The 25,090-nt window shown below is 48.2% G+C and overlaps 1 protein-coding gene across 4 annotated transcripts in view; it reads left to right on the top strand.

The window, feature by feature from the left end:
* The window catches only part of GNAS (GNAS complex locus), a 226,954-nt gene that overhangs the window by 159,360 nt on the left and 42,504 nt on the right, over window positions 1–25,090 (top strand). Inside the window, exon 1 of one of the 4 annotated variants that reach the window (XM_040436123.1) lies at window positions 9,361–10,577. The exons of 2 other annotated variants lie outside the window; for them this stretch is intronic. In XM_040436123.1, the coding sequence (XP_040292057.1) occupies window positions 10,439–10,577 (139 nt within the window). In that variant the 5' untranslated portion in view covers window positions 9,361–10,438. Of the gene's footprint in view, window positions 1–9,360; window positions 10,578–25,090 lie in introns of those variants that run through there. One more of the 4 variants, XM_040436124.1, reaches the window with a different exon arrangement.

The following is a 25,090-nucleotide window of genomic DNA, read 5'->3' as shown; positions in this document are numbered from 1 at the left end:
ATCAAGCCTATTATCAGGAACTAACATTTGGACAAATGCTCACTCTTGATAAGTGGCCCACATAAAGGTGCCACAGAGCACCCGACATACGTGCAAAATGCTTTCATGTGGCATCTAAAATCGTAACCGCGCACCACTCTATGTAAACAGGATGCCACGCAGACAATACGCAAAGTGAATGGGGATGAACAATCGTAATAGAAATCATTCATCCCCCATTCACTCCTATATCGTCAATCAGTGCTCATTATTGTTGGCCAGGCATTCACTCATGGAACAGGTCTCTTAAGCCTCATTCACACATCAGTGTTTGGTCCGTGATTTCTATCAGTGACTGTGAGCCAAAACCAGGATTGGAGCCTCCACAGAGATAAGGTATAAGGGAAAGATCTGCACCTGTTCTGTGTTTAGAGCCGCACTTGGTTTTGGCTCAAAATCACTGATGGAAATCACTGACCAAACACTGATGTATGAATGAGACTTGAAGGGAACCTGTCATGTGGATATTTGATTATAATCTAACTAATTATATACAATCATTAACTACTAAAAAGTGCCTTAGATGTATTCACTTACTGGTGTGACAGATGGTCATCTCATAATATACACACAAAGATGCCGCATGCTAATGAGCTGATTTGAGTCCAGCGTGATGTCATTGAGTCCAGCGTTTATTTAATTAACAGCTATAGCCACTCCCCTGCCCACCTGCTGCTGATTCATATGGAAAATAACTGTCAATCAGCAGCAGGTAGGCGGGGAGAGTCAGGAGCTCATGAATATTCAGGACTCATCATTATTAGCTGGAGCTTTTTAATACAAGATGTTGGCAGATTGACTGGGTCAATTAAAGAAAGTGACCCAGCATTGTGCGAAGAGAATCAATCACTTATTTATGTTGCCCTTAGTTAGGACACCATAAAACTGGTGACAGGTTCCCTTTAAGGCTGCATTCACATGACATTGAAAAACAGCCATGTGACAGTTGTTTTTGTAACGGCCATCAAACTACCGTTTTTAGAACAATTTGAAGACTATGAGGCTATTCACATGGACGATTGTTTTTTTTTTTAAATGCCAGTAAATAGCGGCTGTCAAAAAACAGGACATGACATTTTTGGCCTTTTTCACGGCCAGGCAGACCCCATTGAAAACAATGGGATGGTTTTTAACGGCCGTTTAGACAGGAGTACACCTGCCTAACGGCTGTTAAAAATGGGCACACGTGGTCTTCCAGGGGTTAAATTAAAAATAATAATAATAATAATACACAGCCCATCCACTTGCTTAGGCAGGAACACTTGCTCTTCACTGGATGCAGCAGGACCTGACTTTAGTAGCGTGATGACGTCACAACTTCGGGAGTGCAGGTCCTTTCCTGCTGCATCCAGTGAAGGCGCATGCTGGCTGACGTGAGAATTATTTTTTGTTGTTGACACAAGCAGGATGGGGGCTAAAGGGGGGAACAGTGGGAGCCAATAAGAGCGTTCATAATACTGGTGGGTACTAATGAGGGTATTATAATACTAGAGGGTACTAATGGGGTATTAATCATACTGGTGGCACTATAGGGGGATGTCCAGGGGGCACTGTGGTGGGCAATATGTATACACAGGGCACTGCAGAGGTTGGGATTGAAAAAAAAGCCTAATTAATTCATTTTTAATGGCCATTAAAAACGGATGCAAAAGGCCATAAAAATGGACAGAAAATAGCTGCAAAAGCAGTTTAAAAATTGCCATGAAAAACTGACAGTGTGTCTGTTTTTCATGCCATTTTTTTTTTACTGTCGTGTGAATCTAGCCTTAGGGTAGGACCACACAGGGCGGTCGTGTGGCTCTTGTGACGCCGCCGTGCTGCGTTCGAATACTGTTCTAATTAAACGAATACAGTTCAGTGAGTCTGTATTGTTAATGGCCTTGAGATATTGACGGACCCACTAAACAGTGCTGGCTCATTAGTTGCCTTTTTGGCACCTCGGTACTGAAACACAGCACGGTCGTGTCGTGTGGTCGTACCCTAAAAGTGGCCATACACATTAGATAGAAGTTGGTGGATGGTTAAACAAACATCTGGTGAACGCTCATTTCGCAGACGCAGCCATACACATTGTAGTCCATATTGGCCATACACGTTCTATCAAACCGGGCGATGGACAAAAGATCTTTCTGAGGAAACGTTCTTTCGAAGAATGACCTTTCATCCAACCATTGGACAAAAATATTAAACATGGCCGACTTCTTTTCAACTGACCAGTGCATCATTAGTCGGCCAAAGCGATCACTCGTTAAATTTTAACCAACCAACAATCATTTTGGTTGAAATCGTCCGTTTTGATGAACTTTAGAATAACATGTAGGGCCACCTTTACTCATATATACACTCACCTAAAGAATTATTAGGAACACCTGTTCTATTTCTCATTAATGCAATTATCTAGTCAACCAATCACATGGCAGTTGCTTCAATGCATTTAGGGAGGTGGTCCTGGTCAAGACAATCTCCTGAACTCCAAACTGAATGTCAGAATGGGAAAGAAAGGTGATTTAAGCAATTTTGAGCGTGGCATGGTTGTTGGTGCCAGACGGGCCGGTCTGAGTATTTCACAATCTGCTCAGTTACTGGGATTTTCACGCACAACCATTTCTAGGGTTTACAAAGAATGGTGTGAAAAGGGAAAAACATCCAGTATGCGGCAGTCCTGTGGGCAAAAATGCCTTGTTGATGCTAGAGGTCAGAGGAGAATGGGCCGACTGATTCAAGCTGATAGAAGAGCAACGTTGACTGAAATAACCACTCGTTACAACCGAAGTATGCAGCAAAGCATTTGTGAAGCCACAACACGCACAACCTTGAGGCGGATGGGCTACAACAGCAGAAGACCCCACCGAGTGCCACTCATCTCGACTACAAATAGGAAAAAGAGGCTACAATTTGCACGAGCTCACCAAAATTGGACTGTTGAAGACTGGAAAAATGTTGCCTGGTCTGATGAGTCTCGATTTCTGTTGAGACATTCAAATGGTAGAGTCCGAATTTGGCGTAAACAGAATGAGAACATGTATCCATCCTCTGATGGCTACTTCCAGCAGGATAATGCACCATGTCACAAAGCTCGAATCATTTCAAATTGGTTTCTTGAACATGACAATGAGTTCACTGTACTAAAATGGCCCCCACAGTCACCAGATCTCAACCCAATAGAGCATCTTTGGGATGTGGTGGAACGGGAGCTTCGTGCCCTGGATGTGCATCCCTCAAATCTCCATCAACTGCAAGATGCTATCCTATCAATATGGGCCAACATTTCTAAAGAATGCTATCAGCACCTTGTTGAATCAATGCCACGTAGAATTAAGGCAGTTCTGAAGGCAAAAGGGGGTCCAACACCGTATTAGTATGGTGTTCCTAATAATTCTTTAGGTGAGTGTATATAAGTAGTGGCAGTGGATGCCTGGAAGGTGAAGCCCCGTGTAAAGCTGGCAGTCTGTGCCCACTGGCACCTTCCCAGCAGGCACTGCCTGCTCCACACTAGGCCTTTTCTGGCCTCTCACTTCCTGTCTGCAGTCTCTATTCCCATAGGTCACATTTGCTTGTCCTCTCCAGTTCTTAAAAGGCCAGCGCATGTGTGTCCTAATCAGGCTCCAGCCTATGACGGCCTTCCCTAGGTTATTTAAAGAGTATTTGTCAGCAGGGTCAACCCTATTAAACCAGGTATACTGCCTGGTATGGTTGACTCTGTTGATTCAAATTATACCTTATTTATTGCAGTGTTTTCGCATTCCTGAAAAAATCGACTTTTTCTTGATATGTAAAAAAAAAATTGTTGGAGTCCCGAGGGGCTGTGCTGAGTCCTGGGTGTACCAGTTCATCACCGCCGCACAGCTGCAGACACCCCTTTCCTTGATTGACAGGGTCAGACATTTCACCCAGCACTGTGAGTACGTCAATGGTCCAAGTACTGGCGCATACGCAGTCTCTGCCGCTGTGTCCTAAGCAGTGCAGATGCCTACTGCACATGCGTCAATGACGTCAGCATACACCCAGAAGTGGAGGCACCTCCTTCAAATGGAGGATGATTCTAGCAGAGCCTCTGTCTTCCCTATCTGGGTGTACATTGACATCATCAACGAATGCACTGCAAATATCTGCTCTGCTTAGAAACCAGCAGCATATACTCTGCGCATGCGCTAATACTCGGAGGAACAGCACAAGAGCAGAAACACATGGTCAGGCAAGATGTCTGGCCCCATCAATCAATGATGAACTGGTGCTCTGAGGGCTTGGGCCATCCCCTTGGTGCTCCAACAACCTTATTTTCATATAAAGCAAAAGTAAATTTTCTTGGGAAAGAGAAAACGCTGCAACATAAAGGCTCATTCACATGACCATAAGCCATCTGTGCCCGTATTGCGGACTGCAAATGGCAGTTCTGTAATATATGGGCACTGGCCGTGTGAATTCTGTATCACGATGCAGGCCCATTGACTTGAATGAGTCCGCAATCTGCAAGATACAGAGCTTAGCAGAGGCACAGATCAGAAGCCCATGGAAGCGCTTCCATGAGCTTTCAGGTGCCTCCGTACTGCAAAAGATAGGACATGTCCTATCTTTTACCGTATGTTGCGGATCCATTCAAGTCAAAGGGTCCACGTCGCAATACGGGATTCACATGGCCAGGGCATTGCGGACTGCTATTTCCTGTGCGCACGGATGGCTTACGTTCGTGTAAATGAGGCCTAAATAATGTATCATTTCAATCAGCAGGGTCAACCCTACTAGGCAGTATGCCTGGTTGAATAGAGTTGACCCTGATGATAGACACTCTAATAAGGGAACCTGTCATCAATTTGATGCTGACCTCACTGAGGGCAGCATAAAATAGTGGCAGAAAGACTGATGTCAGCGGTGTGTCAGTCATGAGCTAAAAGTAAGTGGTTGCCGAGAACCAGCATCATAATCACTGCAGCCCAGGCCTTGAAAAGAGTCAGATCTACCTGAGAAGAGTCCTGGTTATTATAATCTCCTGCTCTCTCGCCCATCTGCTGATGATTGGCAGTTCTCTCCTAGAGAGAAAGGGAGAAAACTAGGTAGAAGACTGAGGGAGAGCAGGAATTCCTGAATAACCAGGACTCTTCTCAGGTGGCCGTGACTCTTTTCCAGGCCCGGTCTGCAATGATTGTCATGTTGGTTCTCGGCAACCACTTACTTTTACCTTATAAATGACAGACGCCTGAAATCAACTCACCTGCCTCTACTTTATGCTGCTGTTAGTATGGGCAGCATGAAGTTGATGACAGGCTCCGTTTAAGGCAACTTCCCCTATGTGCTTGAGCAATAACGTTCCTAGCTTGCCTAGTCCCTTTGAAGGTGTATAATGCTCTCTGATCTTCCATGCCTGACCTCTGCCTGCTGACCAAGTTAAACCTGTTCCACCCCCCCGATCTCTGCCTATTTATTGTATTTACAATGTGACGCCTGCCCTGACCCTTGGCCTGTTCTACCACACACTGTCTGTCCTGATTTCGGCTTGTCCACTGACTATGATTCCGACTGTCCCCTTTGATACTACTCACTGCTGTCTACTCCACGAGGTATCAGCCTGGTGGATCCCCTGCAGCAAAGATCAGATCCCTGTATAGGGTGGTAAAAACAAGGAGGGGTTCATTGAGATAGGCCCTTAGGAATAGACCTAAGCCAAATCCGTCCAGTGATACAGTGGGTCCACATCCGCTGCATTACACCCCACTATTGGTATCTATGTAGGAAGTTCTGCAGTACTGTTTGAAGAGAGTATGGCCCCTTTCACACGAGCAAGTTTTCTGCGCCGGTGCAATGCGTGACGTGAGCGCATAGCACCTGCACTGAATCCTGACCCATATATTTCAATGGGTCTGTGTACATGAGCGGGTTTTTTATGCATCAGTTCTGCGTTGCGTGAAAAACGCAGCATGTTCTATATTCTGCGTTTTTCACGCAGCCCTGGCCCCATAGAAGTGAATGGGGCTTCAGTGAAAAACGCATTGCATCCGCAAGCAAGTGTGGATGCAATGCGTTTTTCACTGAGGGTTGCTAAGGGTACTTTTACACTAGCGTTTTTATTTTCCGGTATTGAGTTCTGTCACATGGGCTCAATACTGGAAAAAAACTGATCAGTTTTATCCTAATGCATTCTGAATGGAGAGCAATCCGTTCAGGATGCATCAGTTCAGTCCCTCTTACGTTTTTTGGACGGAGAAAATACCGCAGCATGCTGCCGTTTTCTCTCGGCCAAAAATACTGATCACTTGCCGGAATGCCGGATCCGGCATTCATTTACATTGAAGTGTATTAGTAGATCCGGCATTAAGTGTTCCGGAAAAACGGATCCGGCTTTCCGATATGCACATGCGCAGACCTTTAAAAATGCAAAAAAAATTAATACCGGATCCGTTTTGTCCGGATGACACCGGAAAGACGGATCCACATCCGGATCCGTCTGACAAATGCCATCAGTTTGCGTCCGTATTGCTGGATCTGGCAGCCAGTTCCATCGCTGCAAGTGTGAAAGAGCCCTTAGGCCTCTTTCACACGGGCGCTCCGGATGAGTCGCGTGTGCACTGCGGGAAAACCGCACGAGTAGGCACGCAATTGTAGTCAGTTTTGACTGCGATTGCGTTCCGATGTTCAGTTTTTATCACGCGCGTGCAATGCGTCTTGCACGCGCGTGATAAAAAACTGAATGTGGTACCCAGACCCAAACCTCTTCACAGAAGTTCGGGCTTGGGATCGGTGTTCAGTAGATTTTTATTATTTTCCCTTATAACATGGTTATAAGGGAAAATAATCGCATTCTTAATACAGAATGCTTAGTACAATAGGGATGGAGGGCTTAAAAAATTAACTTACCTTAATCCACTTGATTGCGCAGCCGGCATCGTCTTCTTTCAGGACCTGCAAAAGGACCTTTGATGATGTAAGCGCAGGTCCTGCTGAATGAAGATAGAAGGATCATGTGGTGAGCGCGATTACTTCATCAAAGGTCCTTTTGCAGGTCCTGAAAGAAGACAATGCCGGCTGCGCGAGCAAGTGGATGAGTTATTTTTTTTAACCCCTCAGTCGACATTTTAGTAAGCATTCTGTATTAAGAATGCTATTATTTTCCCTTATAACCATGTTATAAGGGGAAATAATACAGTGAATTTACTTTTATCAATTTACTTACATCATCTCCTAGCAACCGTGCGTGAAAATCGCATTGCATCCGCACTTGCTTGCGATTTTCACGCAGGCCCATTCATTTCTATTGGGCCTGCGTTGCGTGAAAAATGAAAAACATAGAACATGCTGCGATTTTCACGGAACGCACAAGTGATGTGTGAAAATCACAGCTCATCTGAACAGCCCCATTGAAGTGAATGGGTCCGGATTCAGTGCGGGTGCAATGCGTTCACCTCACGCATTGCACCCACGCGGGATTCTCGCCCGTGTGAAAAACGCATTGCACCCGCGCAGAAAAAACTGAACGCAATCGCAGACAAAACTGACTGAACTTGCTTGCAAAATGGTGCGAGTTTCACTGAACGCATCCGGAGCCAATCCGTCACGCTTGTGTGAAGGAGGCCTAACTTATTATATCCTCTCCTCCATGGCCGCCTGCTCTGCTATGAAGGTCCCTGGAAGGTTCTACATGTGATTCCCCGGTCATATCAGCCGCCATCCACTGGGATCATCTAGATGTGATCTGTTATTGTTTTCAGACCTGGGCACAGTCTCCTCCCGAATGCCCTCGAACACCAATCCCATAGATGCTGATGTGTGTGCGGCCGTGATGCCGCTTTGCTGAGGAAATCCCTTGGCAGTAAGTGGCTTCTGTCCTGTGGGACATGAATGATACACCTGGAGGTTGCCTCATTTCACTTAGCGTTCCTCTACTGAACCTATTTACCTGCCAGCCCCCAGGGGGCTCATTATTCTGTTGGCTAATTGATTCCTTCGGATGAGCCTGCAGTGAGCTCCTGGGGCTGCTCGGCAGCCATTAAGCCTTGTTGGGCATTGAATGGATTCAGCCATAGTATATGTTTTATGGTAACCGACCTGGCTTCACTCAGTGCGGGTGTATTATCTATCAGGGTAGATGCCCCTAGGGCAGAATAGAGAGCCTTGTGAAGGTGCCAGCAGCAGTGGTGCAAACAGTGCCTATGTATCTGTGCCACCATACAGAGCCTTGTGAAGGTGCCAGCAGCATTGGTGCACCCAGTGCCTATGTATCTGTGCCACCATACAGAGCCTTGTGAAGGTGCCAGCAGCAGTGGTGCACACAGTGCCTATGTATCTGTGCCACCATACAGAGCCTTGTGAAGGTGCCAGCAGCAGTGGTGCACCCAGTGCCTATGTATCTGTGCCACCATACAGAGCCTTGTGAAGGTGCTAGCAGCAGTGGTGCACCCAGTGCCTATGTATCTGTGCCACCATACAGAGCCTTGTGAAGGTGCCAGCAGCAGTGGTGCAAACAGTGCCTATGTATCTGTGCCACCATACAGAGCCTTGTGAAGGTGCCAGCAGCAGTGGTGCACACAGTGCCTATGTATCTGTGCCACCATACAGAGCCTTGTGAAGGTGCCAGCAGCAGTGGTGCACCCAGTGCCTATGTATCTGTGCCACCATACAGAGCCTTGTGAAGGTGCTAGCAGCAGTGGTGCACCCAGTGCCTATGTATCTGTGCCACCATACAGAGCCTTGTGAAGGTGCTAGCAGCAGTGGTGCACCCAGTGTCTATGTATCTGTGCCACCATACAGAGCCTTGTGAAGGTGCCAGCAGCATAGGGCCTGTGCACACAGCTTTGTCTTGCCATGGGTTCTCCATCCCAACCAGCGGAGACAGACTGGTCGCTGGGAACATTCTGTCGGACAACCCTACAGGGGACATTTATCAAAACTGATGCTAAACAAAACTAGCAACCAATCTTCTTCTATTCATGTTCCAAAGGAGCTTTCAAAAATGAAAGTTGGAATCTGATTGGTTGCTATGTGCTGGTCCTTCTTAGCACCAATTTTGATAAATGTCCCTCAGTCTTCTAGTTCAAGGAAGTGTTTCCATAGCAACTGACAGCAATCTCCATGGGCACTGACCACTGGGCAGCAGTCACGCCACCCTCAGCCATGGTCACTTCATGTCTCCACTGGTATTAGGCACGCCTGGTAAGGACATCTGTGGCCCTGCTGTCACCAGGAGATGATGGGAGTCACACTAATCTAGCCCAGGCTGCAGGGGCGCAGGTGGGGGGGAGGGGGTGACCCTATGGGGGCGGGCCCTACACGTAGGAGCGCAGGGCTCGGTTTGAAGAGGGCGCCTGCCGGAGCTCGGGCCCTGACGTCTCCTCATCATGTGAATCGCAGCAGTTTCCCAGAGTGCAGTGTGAGCTTTGCCCCACCCCGTGTCTCAGCCCTCATTTCCAAGCCGTGAGAAATAAGCAAAATACTGCAAGGAGCAGCAGCAGCAGCCGCGGCGGCGGTACCCCTCCTTCCTGCCTTCACCACCCAGGGACCGGGGCACCCCAACATCCCCCCCGCCCCCAGGGACACCAGCCGGGGGGGCGGAGGACAAGGCCATCCACAGCAAGAAGAAGGGGGGTCCTGCACCAGATCGGAAATCATTCCCGGAGACACCCCAACAATCAGGATTATACCATCTAACGCCCCCCCCCCCTTTGGATTATTCTACAGGACCTCATCTCAGGAGGGGGGTGCTGTGTGCACCCTGTGACCCGGACAACCCCCGCTCCTGACCCTCTTCCTCCTCTCTCATGGTCACTGGGCCCGGAGACGTATTACCGGGGCTCCTCGGTCTGGGGGTCCCTGTTCAGGAGAATTAACTCATTCAGCGCCAGCAGGCCACCCCCACGCTCTAGTTACCTGGCCGCGCCCCCTACCGGTGACATTGCGGGCTGCCCCCTCCCCCCTTCCCTGTTCCTCTGATCAATATCGGGGTGCTGCCCCCCCTTTTGCCAGGGCTCCCCACCGTGCGGGCAGACACCGAGAGGAGGAGATACCGGGCCACCATTTTAAGACAGGAAGAAGCTGGAGAGTGGGGGAGGCAGCCTGACACCCCACCTCCTGCCTCTATTAGGGGGCCCGCCGCTGCAAATGGTTAATTTGGGGGCGTGTGACCCCCGCACAGCTGTCATTGATGAGTGACAATTACCGGGCTGATTAGCGGCCTGCTTTATAGTCTCCGGGGCGGGGGGGGAGACAGAGGCCGCTCCTGCTGCTGCTCGGGATTGTCGCCGTGTTTTATCGGGGGGAGGGGAAGAAACCTTCTTTTTTTTATATTTTACCGTCTGCCGCTCTCGCAGAGTGAGGAAGGGGAGGCCGCGGCCTACTTGTTTGTTTCGCCTCCTCCGTCCGGAGCGGGTTTTCCTGAGCGCGTAGGCTGGCCCGCGGTCAGTGACTGAGGAGGATGGGCTGCCTGGGGAACAGCAAGACGGAGGACCAGCGCAACGAGGAGAAGGCGCAGCGGGAGGCCAACAAGAAGATCGACAAGCAGCTGCAGAAGGACAAGCAGGTGTACCGGGCCACGCACAGGCTGCTGCTGCTGGGTGAGAGGCAGGGTGGGGCCCCGGGGGCCACAGGGGCTGCTGCTCTTCCCTGTGACTGGGAAGGAAGGATCAGGCATGTGGAAATCCCACCTGGCCCATCCTTCTCTCCCCCACCTCCAGGGTCGGAGCACCCCCATAAACGGCTCCGCTAACTTGTCTGTGGCGCCGTGTTCTTGAGCCCCCCTCCCCTATTTGGTTTGTTACTATGGAGTTGCACACGACCGGTCCGCCAAGTACAGGTAACGGTCGTGTGTGTCCCGCAGTTTCCGCAGGGCTCCGTTTTCAAAATGCCTATTGTCCGCCAAACGGACAAGACTAAGAAGACTAAGACTTTTTTTTTTTTTTTTCGTGTGGCGGACATGCGGATAGCACACGGTGTGCTGTCCATGGTTTTTTTGCAGCCCCATTGAAGTCAATGGGTCGTGTCCAATCCACAAAAAAAAAAATTATTTGGCCATGAGGCCTAAGTCTGAGATCTATCTATATGTACTGGAGCGGGGAGCCGGGGGTGCCCATCACTTGCTCCTGGTGGTGATATTGGGGGGAAGCGGTTTCCATTCCTCCCATAGACCCCTGTAAGGCTGGCCGAACCTGGCGTTTGCTATGGGATCAGCCCACCGTCTAATGTATATAGAGGCCTCCCCAGGTGAGAAGGATTGGGCATGTTGGACTTCAACATGTGCAATCCTTCTGTTCTCGGGTAGATGAGGTACAGGTGTCTGGCAGCAACTTATGCCCCTGTGTATGGGGGATCAGAGGAGGTGGCAGGCCCCTGATTGAGTGTATATGGCGGCTTTATTCTGTGGGGTTCTCAGTGATCGGACATTTCTAGCAAACTGGTCTAGACCCTGAGTTGCCGTAATGCTTTACTTTATTGTTAGATGAGGGGTAGGTGATCTGTGTGTCTGACACCAAAAGAGGAGCGGTCGCCCCTAGCAACCAGTCGCATAGTAGCTCTTGGCGGCTACAAGAAGTGACCTGATTGCTGTGGGCACCTTCACCAATTTTCATCTACTGTAGATCTGCATTTGGTGTTGGTTTCGCTTCCATACGGTATGAACAGTCCCTTCTGCATGTCATTGTCCCGGAGTTGTCGGGTCACGCTGACTACTCAGTACATTGCTAGGCCGAATGTTGCTTCCGCCTGCAGTGATTTGCTCCACTACTTACCCACAAGTATACCTGGCTAAGGGTACTGTCACACTTGCGTTAGAATCCGGCAATCCTTATGCAAACTGATATCCCCCCCCCGATCCGTTAGACCAGGGATGCTCAACCTGCGGCCCTCCAGCTGTTGTCAAACTACAAATCCCATCATGCTCTGCTGTAGGCTGATAGCTGTAGGTTGTCCGTTCATGCTGGGAGTTGTAGTTCTGCAACAGCTAGAGAGCCGCAGGTTGAGCATCCCTGCTTTAGACTTATGCATTTAAATACCGGATCCATCTATCCGGTATAATCCGGAATAGCCATTTCCGGAACGCTTGGTACCGGATCCGGCCTTAATACATTTCAATGGAAATTAATGCTGGATCTGGCAAGTGCGGTAGTGTTCTGGGATTTTGGCTGGAAAAAATACAGCAGCAAGCATTTCTTGGTCTGCTCTGTGTACATTGGGTCACCCTTATGAGCAGGCCCCCCCGCAGTGTCTATGGGATGCTGGTCTTGTCGTTTGTTTCATCCCTTCTACTACTGACTTGTACTTCCGCTGTTGCTAAACTACAACCACCAGCATGCTTCATTCACTTCTCTTTGGGAGTTCCAAGATCGGCCTCGAAAGTTTGCATGCTGGGAGTTGTAGTTTCTGAACAGCTGAAGTGCCGCCTGCTGCTGATCCTGTACTACTGGGTTTCTTGAGTTTTGAACGGTTCTGGAAAGCGCCCAAGGACCAGGTCTCCAGCACATTTAGAAACTTGCTGCTGACACTTTTTTTAGATGTAATTTTTTTCCCCCCTAGGTCAGTGATGGGCAAACTGCAGCTCTCCAGCTGTTGCAAAACTACAACTCCCACCATGCCCTGCTGTAGGCTGAAAGCTGTAGGCAGTCTTTTCATGCTGGGAGTTGTAGTTCTGCAACAGGTGGAGAGCCGCAGTTTGCCTATCACTGCCCTAGATCTATGAAAGTTTTTACTGCTCATCCTCCAAAAAAAAATGGCTACTTTAAAATCGAAAGTAGTTTTCACCTTTAATTTTGGGTGACCATATAGCAGCACATAGTGGTGCGTTGACTTTGGAGAAGCATCTGTGTTTGAGGTTTGCTTTAAGGGGGTACTCTTGTCTCAGAGTGATGGCCAATGCTGTATAATGGGTGGGGGTCTCACCGAATGAAGGGGTGCAGCCCTGATTTAGCACGGGAACCACTTTGCCGTTTTTTCCATTTACTTGAATGGGGCGGGTGCAGTTCTGACCAATATGCCTCTGTGCAGGTAGAGACTGCAGGGCAGCAGTGCTGACCCTAGAGTAGTGTCCTATCCGAGCCCTCTGCCATCATCTTATCTGACTAGAACTACTTACTTATATCTTGGTGCTGAAGGGGTAGGGCCATGTAGGACGGCAGTATGGCTGCCACCGTGTGCTGACGCTATATATTTTTTTGGGCCACCTCGCAGCAGCATCACCACCCAAACTATCTAAGGAGGAACTAGGCAAAACCGTTTTGGCATGTGCTGCTGGAGCCTCTTTTCTTTTTTTTTTTTTCTTGCCTTATGGAGTAGTTGCTTTGCCTACTAGAGTAACTAGGTCACTTCTTGTTTAAAAAAATAAATAAAACCTGTCTAATAAAGTTAGTTTCATTAGTAACATTTTTGCTGCCAATTGAAATTGACTACGTTTTACCAGTGTATTTAATTGTCACTAAAGCCCAATATCCTGAATCCGGACCCCCTCTCTCGCAGTCCTGGCACCAGCTGTAATGGAGTATTGGGCTGCCATAGCTATTGGACTGAGCCAGTCAGCAAGCCCCCCCATCAGCACATCACTGACATAGAATGCAAAGACAGAAGTAGAGATTTTGGGCCCTGTAGAGGGGCCGGGAATAGGGACATTGGGGCAGTATTAAGAGTTTAAAGCTGCCATGTGTGTTGACACAATATCTGACCATATGACTTGTATGAAGAGCAGGGTTCTCCTTTGTATGATGCGTCTGGTGTGTTTAGCCTAGCTGTTCAGGTCTGTCCATAGACTCCACGTGGAGACGGGAGATTCTGCTTTCTAACCCTCTCTTGTTTACTCAGGAGCACCATAGGGGACATTTTTAGAGAAGTGCTGAGCAGTATAGATGTGAATAAAGCACTTCTGGTGAGTCAAAACATTTACTATTAGCTGCTCCTGCCTGTCTTGTATGTCTCTCTGCATCTCTCGCTGCAACTCACACTTCCCCCTCCCCCTCTCCATAGACTTCTATGGGATGATGTAATCTTGATTATTCAGTGAGCAGTCTTGGTCTCAAAGACCTATTTCTCACAAATTTCAGAGAGAAAGCTAGCTAAAGCTACCTTCACATCTGCATATTTCATTCAGGCAGGCTGTTCTGGAATGAACCGCATCCGGCATGTCCGCCGGCCCCATTAAAGTATAATAACATCCGGCTGACCAGCGGAGAACCCGCCGGACCGAAATCGCTGCATGCTGCAGTTTGTGTCCGGACGATCCTCTGCTTGCCTGCCGATACAGGATGCTGCAGATGTTGAAGGTGGCCTTAAGAAAATTTGGGGGTGGAGGTAGCTGATAACTGGAGAAGGTGTTCTTCTCTGATAAGATATGTTACGTGGTTTCTTATATTCACCTGTATTATTAATTTATAGAGTTGTGAGAAAGTATAGAGATCATTTAAAGGTTTCCCCAGAGAAAATCCCTTTAACCCTACATCTTCCTGTAAGTGCAGTTGTGGCCGCAAAGTTGGGCTGCTGAGGAATTGGATGTTTTTCCTGTCTTGCCATGGTGAATCCGTCCCGTTGGACCTTCTCTCTCCTGATTACCTTTAAAACCTAACAGATCTATCATCTGATGTCTTCTAGCTGACCATCATTGGACAGCTTTTATGACCCCACCGGATAGGAGATAACGATCTCCTCATTGGGGATCCGACTACTGGGACCCTCGCTGATGTCGAAAACTCTGGTCCTGCTCCCCCATCTGAATAAAGCAGCAGGTCCAGCATTGTAGTCGTCCGCAGTGCCGCAGAGAATGAATGGGGTAGTATCATTCATGCTCGACCTGCCACGCTATTCGGATGGGGCAACAGGCCACCCACCCTCTGCTATCCTCTGTCCTGTGTAAAGGGATTTTCCAGATTCACAATATCCTCAGGATAGGCCATCAACATTCGGGCCATTTCATACACAAAAACAGACAAGGAGGCCGTCAATGTCTGGATATGGAAGTCGAGCAGTCTGCTCATCTGCTGCAGCAGAATACCCTAAGGGTACGACCACACATCGTGGTTGTTTTTGCGCTTGCAGTGTAACTGTGCAGCCATATGGGCAGCAGCGGGCCCTAATTAAACTTGTGAGACCGCAATGTTTAGTCGGTGTGCATTGTTAATTGCCCCGCGGTATTGCACATTAACACTGCCGACCGACTAAACCGTATCAGCTCATTAGTTTAAAAGGGTCTTCTGGTTTTGGATAGGTCATCAATATGTAATTGGTTGGGGGTCTGACACCCGCGACCTGCGCCAATCTCCTCTGAGAAGGCACCAGTGCTCACAGTAGCACCGCAGCCTTCTTGCAGCTTTACGATCATCCTTCACGTGGCCTAGGAGCAGCTCAGCCCTATTGAAGTGAATGGGGCTGAGAGCGATACCAAGCACAGCCACTATACAATGTACGGCGCTGTGCTTGGTGAGCACGGAGAAGGCCACGGCTACTGCGAGGGTCGGTGCCTTCTCAAACGTCTGATCGCTGAGGGTCCCAGCAAGGTCATCACAAAAAATTAAAATCCCATAATGATCCTTTAATTAGGAGTCCCACTGTGCTCCGTACGGCCCTCAACTGAAGCGTGGCTGTGTCCTGTAGCCGTACACTAACGCTGATGTGAACCTAGCCTTGCCAATTCTGACATAATGGGACATAGAAGACTTCAGAACACAAATTAGTATACATCGTTGGCTCACTTTTGCTGATCAGTGCTTGGGAAATGTGCAATTTGGTGTATTTTTGGAGTGATTTGGCGCATCCAGCTTTACAGAAATGCTTGTCAAGGGGTGCAGCTTAACGGAAAGGAGGGCCAGCGCTGTGCTCCGGTGAACACGACGGCTCCTGGGATCAGCTGATTGGCGGGGTGCAGGTACTCTGACCCCATCCATGTGAAAATAATGATCGGTCCTGAGCATAGGTCATCATTATCTTTTCCAAGATAGCCCCTTTAATGCATAGGACAGGGCACAGTGGATCTAGGTTTTCCGCAGCGTAGGGAGTTTCTTAAACACCCATGCAACCTAGCCATCTGTGCTTCAGCTAGAAGGTTAGCCTTACTGTGCGTTTCCATTATCGTCCTGCCTTGTCACCCATAAAGAGCCCCAAAACCTCCATAACCTGAGCATTTCTAAGGCTACTTTCACACTCTCGTTTTGGACGGATCTGTCGTGGCCCTGCAAAAAGGGATCCTTTACAATAATACAACTGCATGCATCCGCCATGAACGGATCCGGTTGTATTATGTGTTATACAGCCAAGACGGATCCGTCATGAACTCCATTAAAAGTCAATGGAGGACGAATCCGTTTTCTATTGTGCCAGATTGTGTTAGAGAAGATGGAACTGTCCCCATTGACTTACATTGTGTGCCAGGACGGATCCGTTTGGCTCAGTTTTGTCAGACGGACACCAAAACGCTGCAAGTAGCGTTTTGGTGTCCGCCTCCAGAGCGGAATGGAGACGGAACGGAGGCAATTAGGGCAAAACTGATCCGTTTTGGGCCGCTTGTGAGAGCCCTGAACGGATCTCGCAAACGGAAAGCCAAAACGCCAGTGTGAAAGTAGACTAATATGTTTCGGACCATTGAGGAGAAGAGATCTCGGGAGCCGGTGTGTCTGGAGGTTTGATACGGTCTCTGAGTTTTCGGTTTATGGCCTGTTCACACATGCACAGTGGTCTGAGGCTTTTTATATAAGGGTCACATATGAGGGATGTCCAGCTCCCAAGAGTAGTGCGTGGACCCAAAGCTCGGATCCTAAGACGTGTCCACACCCTGGAGAAACGTGGAAGACGAGGAGGTGGATCAGCGAGTAAAATCATAGCTTCTTCATTGACAACTGTTCACATGAAGAGAAGCACATAATGACCTGGGTTGACGTGTTTCAACCGCAACAGCGGTCTAACGTGTAGACATTTTGGGGCTCATTTATCAAACTGGTGTAAAGTAGAACTGGCTTAGTTGCCCATAGCAACCAATCAGTTGCCATCTTTTATTTTTGACAGCTCCTTTGGAAAATGAGGGGTGGAATCTGGCTGCTATGGGCAACTAAGCCAGTTCTACTTTACACCAGTTTGATAAATGAGCCCCAAAATGTCTGAGTTGGACCACTTACGGTTGAAACGTGTCAGACCAGATCATGATGTGCACTTTTAGGCTCCATTCACACGTCCGCAAAATGTGTCCGCATCCTTTCCGCAATTTTGCGGAAAGGGTGCGGACCCATTCATTCTCTATGGGGACGGAATGTGCTGTCCGCATCCACATTTGTGGATCCGCACTTCCGCATCCGTGCTTCCGTTTCCGCAAAAAAATAGAACATGTCCTATTCTTGTCTGCAATTGCGGACAAGAACAGGCATATTCTATTATGTCGGCAATGTGCGGTCCGCAAAATGCGGAACGCACATTGCCGCTTTCCGTGTTTTGCAGATCCGTGACTCCGCAAAACACATTGCGGACGTGTGAATGTAGCCTTAATGTGAACTGTTGTCAATAAAGAATATACAATATTTTACTCGCTGGATCCACCACCTCCTCCTCGTTCACATTCTTATTTAAGGGCACCTGCATGCAGTGCGGGTTTGTATGCCGAAAATCCCGTATGTGATAAAACCCGCGCATAGATCTGCACGGTTTATTGCAGGTTTTCATCCCCATTGAAGTCTATGCGGAAAACAACTCTACACAAGGGGGCAGATTTCATTTCCTTTACGCCTGAAAAGGGTGAGACTTGTCGTATCTCCCCTTCTTCGGCGTCCTCGCCACTTTTCTATAAAGGGGGTGTGGCCAGACAGCGACACATTTTATATTCATTTGTGCCAGTTTTCAGGTGCAAATGAAGCCAGAAACCTATGGCAGCTCGGAGCGGTCATAGATTTCTGCTTAGGCGCACGGACTTTAGGAGGATGCGCCGAATGCAGAAAGCGGCAGTTTTGATAAATCTCCCCCCCCCCCCCCCCCCCCAAGGTGTGGAATCGCACAAAACATTCACACGGTCAGATTGAGGTTTTGCTGGGACTGTATTACGCTCATGTAAATCCGCGCAGAAAAATCTCACTTCTAATCAGGTGCCCTAAGAGTTGGTGGGGAAAAATGTAGACTTCTATGATCAAGACTAAAGTCCAACTTTTTCCTTATGTAATCACTGAATTAATGTCGTATACAGTAAAAAATGACAGGACCGTACGGTTTGCCTTTGGCTGCTGCCCTGGCATTAGGATCCTCTTGCAGACAGCAGACCCCTAGTGCATAAAGATTCCCAATGAGGGTCTAAGGAGGTCGTAGGCCAAACCGGGGTTGTTTGGGCAGCAAGCACAAGGATTACTGCAAGCTGCAGTCAGATGATTGCCACCCTGAGGCCTCATGCGCACAGCCGTGGCCGCAGTCCGGAGCTGCGTTGCGGGAATGGAGGCACGAAGTTTCTGTCTGTGCCTCTGCACTGCAAAAAAAATATATATATTCTATGTTTTGCGGTGCGGACGGATCACGGGCCCATTGAAGTTCAATGGCTCTTGATCCGTCCCGGCCGCCGCACGGACGCAAAATTGCAGTCCCCAATGCACGGAATGGTTGCACAACAGGTCTTGGGCTACTTTTACATATGCAGTTTTCTTTCTGGTTTTGAGAGCCAGATCTCACAACTGGAGGAAAATGCTTTTGTCACAATTCATTGTCAATGGGGACAAAACTGACCAAACCGGAACGGAGTGCACCAGAATGTATTCCGTGACCGGACACAAAACCACAGTTTGCAGCAGTTGTGTGTTTGGTCACAGAATACAACAAACCCGAATGGAACTAGCTGGATCCGGCACTAAAAGCAATGTAAAGTCAATGGTGCGGGATCTGGGTTTTTTTCTCGGACAGAAAAAAAAAAAGATCCGGCGCCCGTTGACTTACAAATAGTGCTAGTGCCTTAGTTTGTTCACTCTCAATTTAATATAACTGCATCCGAACAGACTGGATGCAGTTGGTGTTAATTAGATGAAACTGAAGTGTTGTCCTCTGCCGGATCTCAAAACCGGAAAGAAAATCGCATATGTGAAAGTAGCCCAAGGCCACCTGCACACAATGCAGATTACATGCGTTTATTCCAAGCAGATTTTCGTGCTGAAGTCCCAGCAAAGTGAATGAGATTTACCAAATTAACATGCGGAAATTCGCCTGCTATGAGGATTTTAAAATCTGCAGCATGTCAATTGTTTGATTCTGCACCTTAGTGGTGGTCCCCAAGACTTCACTTTGGTTCGTGAATAGAAAATGCACCCCAAAAAACAGCCACAAGTGATAGTTTGGCTTGATGTGTGGTTTTTGATGCCGCTTTCATGTGGATTTTCTGCATTCAAATCCGCCTCTTGTCCTAATGCCTGAGAATTCAGTGGAAACGCAGACTGCAGTCTTTGCTATGGTTCCACAGCCAAAAAATCATGTCAAAATTGGGCTTTTTGCCATGGAAGTGGCCTCATTAGAGATTGCAACTTGACGATCCGCACCACGGGTCCATTTACCCTGCACTTTTTTGTGCGCAGGGTGTAGGTGACAATTCTGATAATCCTCACCCCCTTAGCTGGTACTGTATAATGCCAAACCTAAATCTGCTAAGGCAAATCTGCAGTGTTTCAGCCATGTGTGAACATAGCATAAAACGTTTTTAAAGAGGACCTTTCACCAGAATAAAGCATCTAAACGAAGTATACAGACATGTAGAGCGGCGCCCAGGGATCTCCCTGCACTTACTGTTATACCTGGGCGCCGCTCCGTTCTCCCGGTATCTTCATAGTTAGGCTCCACCCAGGGGAACCTGCCGGGGTCTCTTTCTCCCAGGCTGTAGCGCTGGCCAATCACAGCGCTCAGCTCATTGCCTGAGTTTTTTTTTTTCCTCTCAGGCTATGAGCTGAGCGCTGCGATTGGCCAGCACTACAGCATGGGAGAAGGAGACCCCGGCAGGTTCCCCTGGGTGGAGCCTAATATGTGAAGATACCGGAGGCTATACCGGGAGAACGGAGCGGCGCCCAGGTATAACAGTAAGTGCAGGGAGATCCCTGGGCGCCGCTCTACATGTCTGTATACTTAGTTTAGTTGCTTTATTCTGGTGAAAGGTCCTCTTTAAATTAAACTGGCTCCGGGCGTCTCCAGTGACTTGTCCAGCCCTGCCGTATACCTAACACTTCAGTGCTGTCCGCCATAAACCTTGGATATGTCTGTTTTTAGTAAATTGCATTCCACATGAAATTACTATTCTGGAGCATCTATTCTATTGAGTCATTCTTCTATTTTTCCCACTATAAGTTTAGGGATGAAGGTACTACTGGGTGTTGCCTGTTGCAGGTGTGTCCGGGAGCAGTCCGACACTGACCCACCCATCGGTGCTGCCAGTGTGAGATTGTGCCGGGGCACATCCCCCCCCCCCCCCCCAACTGGTGACATCCAGTTGTACATTTTATTGATAAACTTCTAGCAGGAATAATAGCGGAAGGGCACAACATTGGCTTAAGAATAGATACTTCATGTGAAATGCCGGTAGTTACTAAAACACGTCAGGAGAAGCGAAGGGTCTGGCAGAAGGCCCCCACACCATGGACTGCATCTGTTTTTTTTATTCGGTCCCATACATGTGGATGGTGCAGTTTATTATTTTTTAAATAGACCCTTTGTTGTAGGGCAACGCTTTAGGGGTCCATCCCCACGTGGCGGATCCACAGAGGAGAATCTGCAGCGAAACTTGCTGAAATCCAGAAAACCGCTCGTATTCCCACAGGAAAAAGCTGCGCCGCCGGGTTACATTTTCTTCAACTCAACAGGGAAATATGAAATAAACTTGAAAAATAGGGGGGGGGGGGAATAATCAAAATACTCCATAAAACTGGCACCACATTTTTTGTCTTTTGGACACTTATTTTTTCACCCCGTCTGACAAGCTAGGGGGCATTTCTTAGCAGAAAGGAGACGTACTTTAAATATGCATTACAATTGTGCCTCAAAATTCTGTGAAGTGGTAAAAACTTAAATTTGGTGCATCTTATCCAAGTGCACACTGTCTTGAGGTGGATTTAGACAGGTCGACTGTGCAGCTGATTGTCGGTCTGCTCGTTCAGTGAAGAAGAAAGCTGTGTTTACATGCAGCGATCCCCTCCACAGTATGAGGATGCTATCCTTCATCCTCGTGCAGATTGCGGTTTAGACCACACGATCTGCTGCCCAGGAACGAGGACCAATGTGCCTGCACCGAGGGTGCTCAGTGGCAGATTGTCGGAAATTACTGCCTGATTCTTGGTCCGTCTAAATACTCCTTTAGACAGTATTAGTAACTCTGCACTTTTATTTTTTTGTAGTTTCTCATTATTGCAGTGTTTTTCGGCTCAGTGATGACTTGTGTTTTTTTTTTTTCACTCCATTTACAAAAGGGGTTTGGTGTTTTTGGCAATAGCCCCAAAAAGTGCATGCACAGCGTAATACAGTACTGCCTAAAGGAGATGAGTTTTACTATCTCATCTACACCCTGCAGTAATTTTCGGCAACTCTCGGGTCACATTGTGGCGCCACTGACAGTCTTTTTAGTTGCAATGTCGCCGACTCTTGCGTTGTTGTGTAGCCCCGGCCTTGTGACCATCTTGTCGGATCCCACTGGGATTGTCGGCTTTTCCAGAATCCTGAGAAATTGCTTGAAAAGGTTCTCATCTCGCCCTTGCTAAGGGAAGGTGAGACTAAACCTGGACCACCAGCTGGCCGGGAAACTGCGCAGTGGGCAGGCGCCATATTGTTTCAGCAGCTCCCATTGCCGTCCATGGGAGTTACAGAAACAGAACAGCGAGCTATGCCTTTTCATTAACTTGGAGGTACCGTAATTTGCGGTGCTGTTCCTGTATCTCCCATGGACGGCAATGGGAGCTACGGAAACAATACAGCGCCGGCCTGCCGTATTGTTTCCTGGCCAGCTGGTCGTCAAGGTTTAGGGCTCATGCACACAAACATATATTTTTGGTCCGCATCCGATCTGGAAAAGATGTGGACGGCAAACCAGTCTGCAAAAAAACCTGTCCTAATCTTGTCTGTTTTTTACGGTCAAGGATAGGACTGTTCTATAGAGGGCAGGACATACCGGAAATAAATGTGGAACACACAGACCCGTTATCTGTGTGCCAATGGGTGTGTGAGCCCTTAGTCCCATAATGGTCTGATGAGACAATTCCTGTAAGGTGCATATACATTACTAGTTATCGGTAAGGAAGCGTTCCTTCCCGATAATTGCCTGCTCGTCAGTGGCGGTGAAGAGCTGCATTTACAGGCAGCGATCGCCTCCATTGTATGGGGAGGAGCGACTTCTGCTGCAGGCGCTCATCATACAGGTTAATTGTTTCTGGGAAGTGCGGTAGATCACTGTTCACACAGCCGCCCTGAAATTATGATTGAGGTGTCCGCACCAGAGATCATATCCGCCCGATCAGGGGTGATCTGTGGCACCTTTACATGGGGTAAATTTTTAGAAACGAGCGTCCGTGCGAACGTTCATTCCCAATAATCGGCCCAACGATCAGGCAATGTAAACCCACCATTAGTCTTGCAGTGAAGCGATATTTGCTGGTAGTGGGTGGGCAAAAGCCACATCACGACCACAATCGGAACACCGCAGCAAAAAGATGCCAAGGCCGAAAACACAGGAAAAAACAGCATTTGCTCATCTTTCTGTAGAATTTGGCAGATTTTGGACTGTATTCACACATGGCAGATTTGTTGCAGAAATTTCTGCGATCAAGTGTGTTCTGTAGATGTGAATGGGATTCTTTCTGTAGCGTGGGTTTCTGCACACTTCATTGAGATATATAGAACAGATTTCTGTAACAAATCTGCTGTGTGTGAATGGAGGTTCTGGCAGACGGCGCAGACTCCAGGCTTGTGACGGGATCGGCGAGGAGTGCAGCCGGGGTGGAAAACCTGCCACTGGCCCCATGCCCCTGAAGAACACCATTCTGACACAGTATTTGGTAGTGTACCTTTAGGACACCAGAAATGACCGTATTTAAAGTACAGACTTGTCCTCCAAGAACTTGGATTTGCTGTTCAACAAACCCTGCGGGCACTGTAAGGCTGCTTTCACACTGGCGTTTTGGCTTTCCGTTCGGGGCTCTCACAAGCAGTCTAAAACGGATCAGTTTTGCCCTAATGCATTCTGAATGGAAAAGGATCCGCTGAGAATGCATCAGTTTGCCTCCGTTCCGTCTCCTTTCCGTTTTGGAGGCGGACACCAGAACTCTGCCTGCAGCGTTCTGGTGTCCGTCTGACAAAACTGAGCCAAATGGATCCGTTCTGACACACGATGTAAGCCAATAGAGGACGGATCCGTTTTCTTTCACACAATCTGGCACATTAGAAAACGGATCCGTCCTCTATTGGCTTTCAGTGGAGTTCATGACGGATCCGTCTTGGCTATGTTACAGATAATACAGACGGATCCGCCCAATACGCGAGTGTGAAAGTAGCCTTTGGGAGTTATACACACGGCGCGGTAAAAAGCATGCCCATTTTTGCCGTGATTTTTGATTCGTTTGCGGTTTTTGTAGGTGTAACACTTAAATGGGTGTTCCAGTTATAGGAAGTGATCCCCCTACGCACAGGATAGTGGGTGTGACCGCTAGGACCCCAACCGTTCTGGGAACAGGACCCTGAATTGAATGGAGTGGTTGGTCTCACATGCTTTGTGTCGCTCCAGTCCCTCGCTATTGGACTGCTGGCGGTGGCGGAGTACACCCCCTATTTTATGATGACCTTGCGTGAATGGACCCTTAGGGTATGAACTCGAGCAGCAAAAACCATTTAGACTTGTGGTTTTACTGCAGTTTGGCGCAGTTTTCAAATTTCTACTGGCAAATTTGTATTGTGGGGAATATCTCTTTGGGAAAGGCCATGGAAGGCTTCTGGTCGGCTTGTTCTTCTTTTAGATGGTTGTCTGTTTTCATTTTTTTTTTTTTCTAAGAGCAGACTAAAGACTCAGATCCACAAAACACGGATCCCGGCCCAGTGCCCACCGCCATTTCATTTCTAAACTCCTGTAGAAACGTCCTATTCTTGGCCGCAAAACAGAGAAGAATAGGACATGCTCTGTTTTTTGGATGGACATACGGATGCAGAGACAGTACACGGTTGAAAGGAATGGGTCTGCACCTTATCCACAAAAAATGTGGATCAGATGCAGAAACCATATACAGTCATGTGCACGAGGCCTAAGAGTGTGGTCACATGCGGCAGGTCACTCCGCACGCCAAAGGTGTGGGTTTTGCTGCAGAGTTCATAAATAGGGAGGAGCGAATCGACTTCAGATGAAACATCCAAAGTCAATTTGCATCAAACTTCTTTCCAATACTGTATGGAGCAGGCGCTCCGTAAAAGTATTAGAATGTATTGGCTCCGATGAGCCGAAGTTATTGCTTCGCGAAGTCTTGCGGGATTTCGCATAATAACTTCATAAATTAATTTGAACTGTAAGAAAACATTTCCCGAACTCTGGTTCGGTTACTAGTGGTACCTTGGAACCGAAATCATCGGAGCCAATACATTCTAATACTGTACAGAGCTCCTGCTCCGTACAGTATTGGAACAAAGTTTTATGCGAATCGACTTCGGATGTTTTATCCAAAGTAGATTCGCTCATCTCCGGGTTTTCCCTGTGCCCTCTGTATTGCATTGGGGAAATCTGCAGCATAAATTGCCATGTTGCCGATTTAAAGTCCACACCACAAGTTTTGTCTGGTTCCCCCTCTGCAGCACATGGGTGAGATTCGGCAGTGTCCCATCCCATGTAAACGTGCCCTAAAGGAAACATGTGACTTGGGCCTCTTTCACACAGGCGTGTGCGCCCCGTTGCCGTATTGTGGACCGCATTTGCGGAACCGCAATACACGGGTGCTGTTCCGTGGGCATTCTGCATCACGGATGCGGACCCATTCACTTCAATGGGTCAGCAGATCCGGAGATGCGGAATGGTGCAGAACGGAAGCACTAAGGAGTGCTTCCGTGGGGTTTCGTCCCGTACTAACGTTCCGCAAAAAGATAGAACATGTTCTATCTTTTTGCGGAACGGCCGGATCGCAGACCCATTAAAGTGAAT

Source organism: Bufo bufo, chromosome 6 (assembly GCF_905171765.1).
Source record: "Bufo bufo chromosome 6, aBufBuf1.1, whole genome shotgun sequence".
NCBI lineage: Eukaryota > Metazoa > Chordata > Amphibia > Anura > Bufonidae > Bufo > Bufo bufo.
Note: the sequence above shows the minus strand (reverse complement) of the source record. Positions and strands in the feature narration are given on the sequence as shown.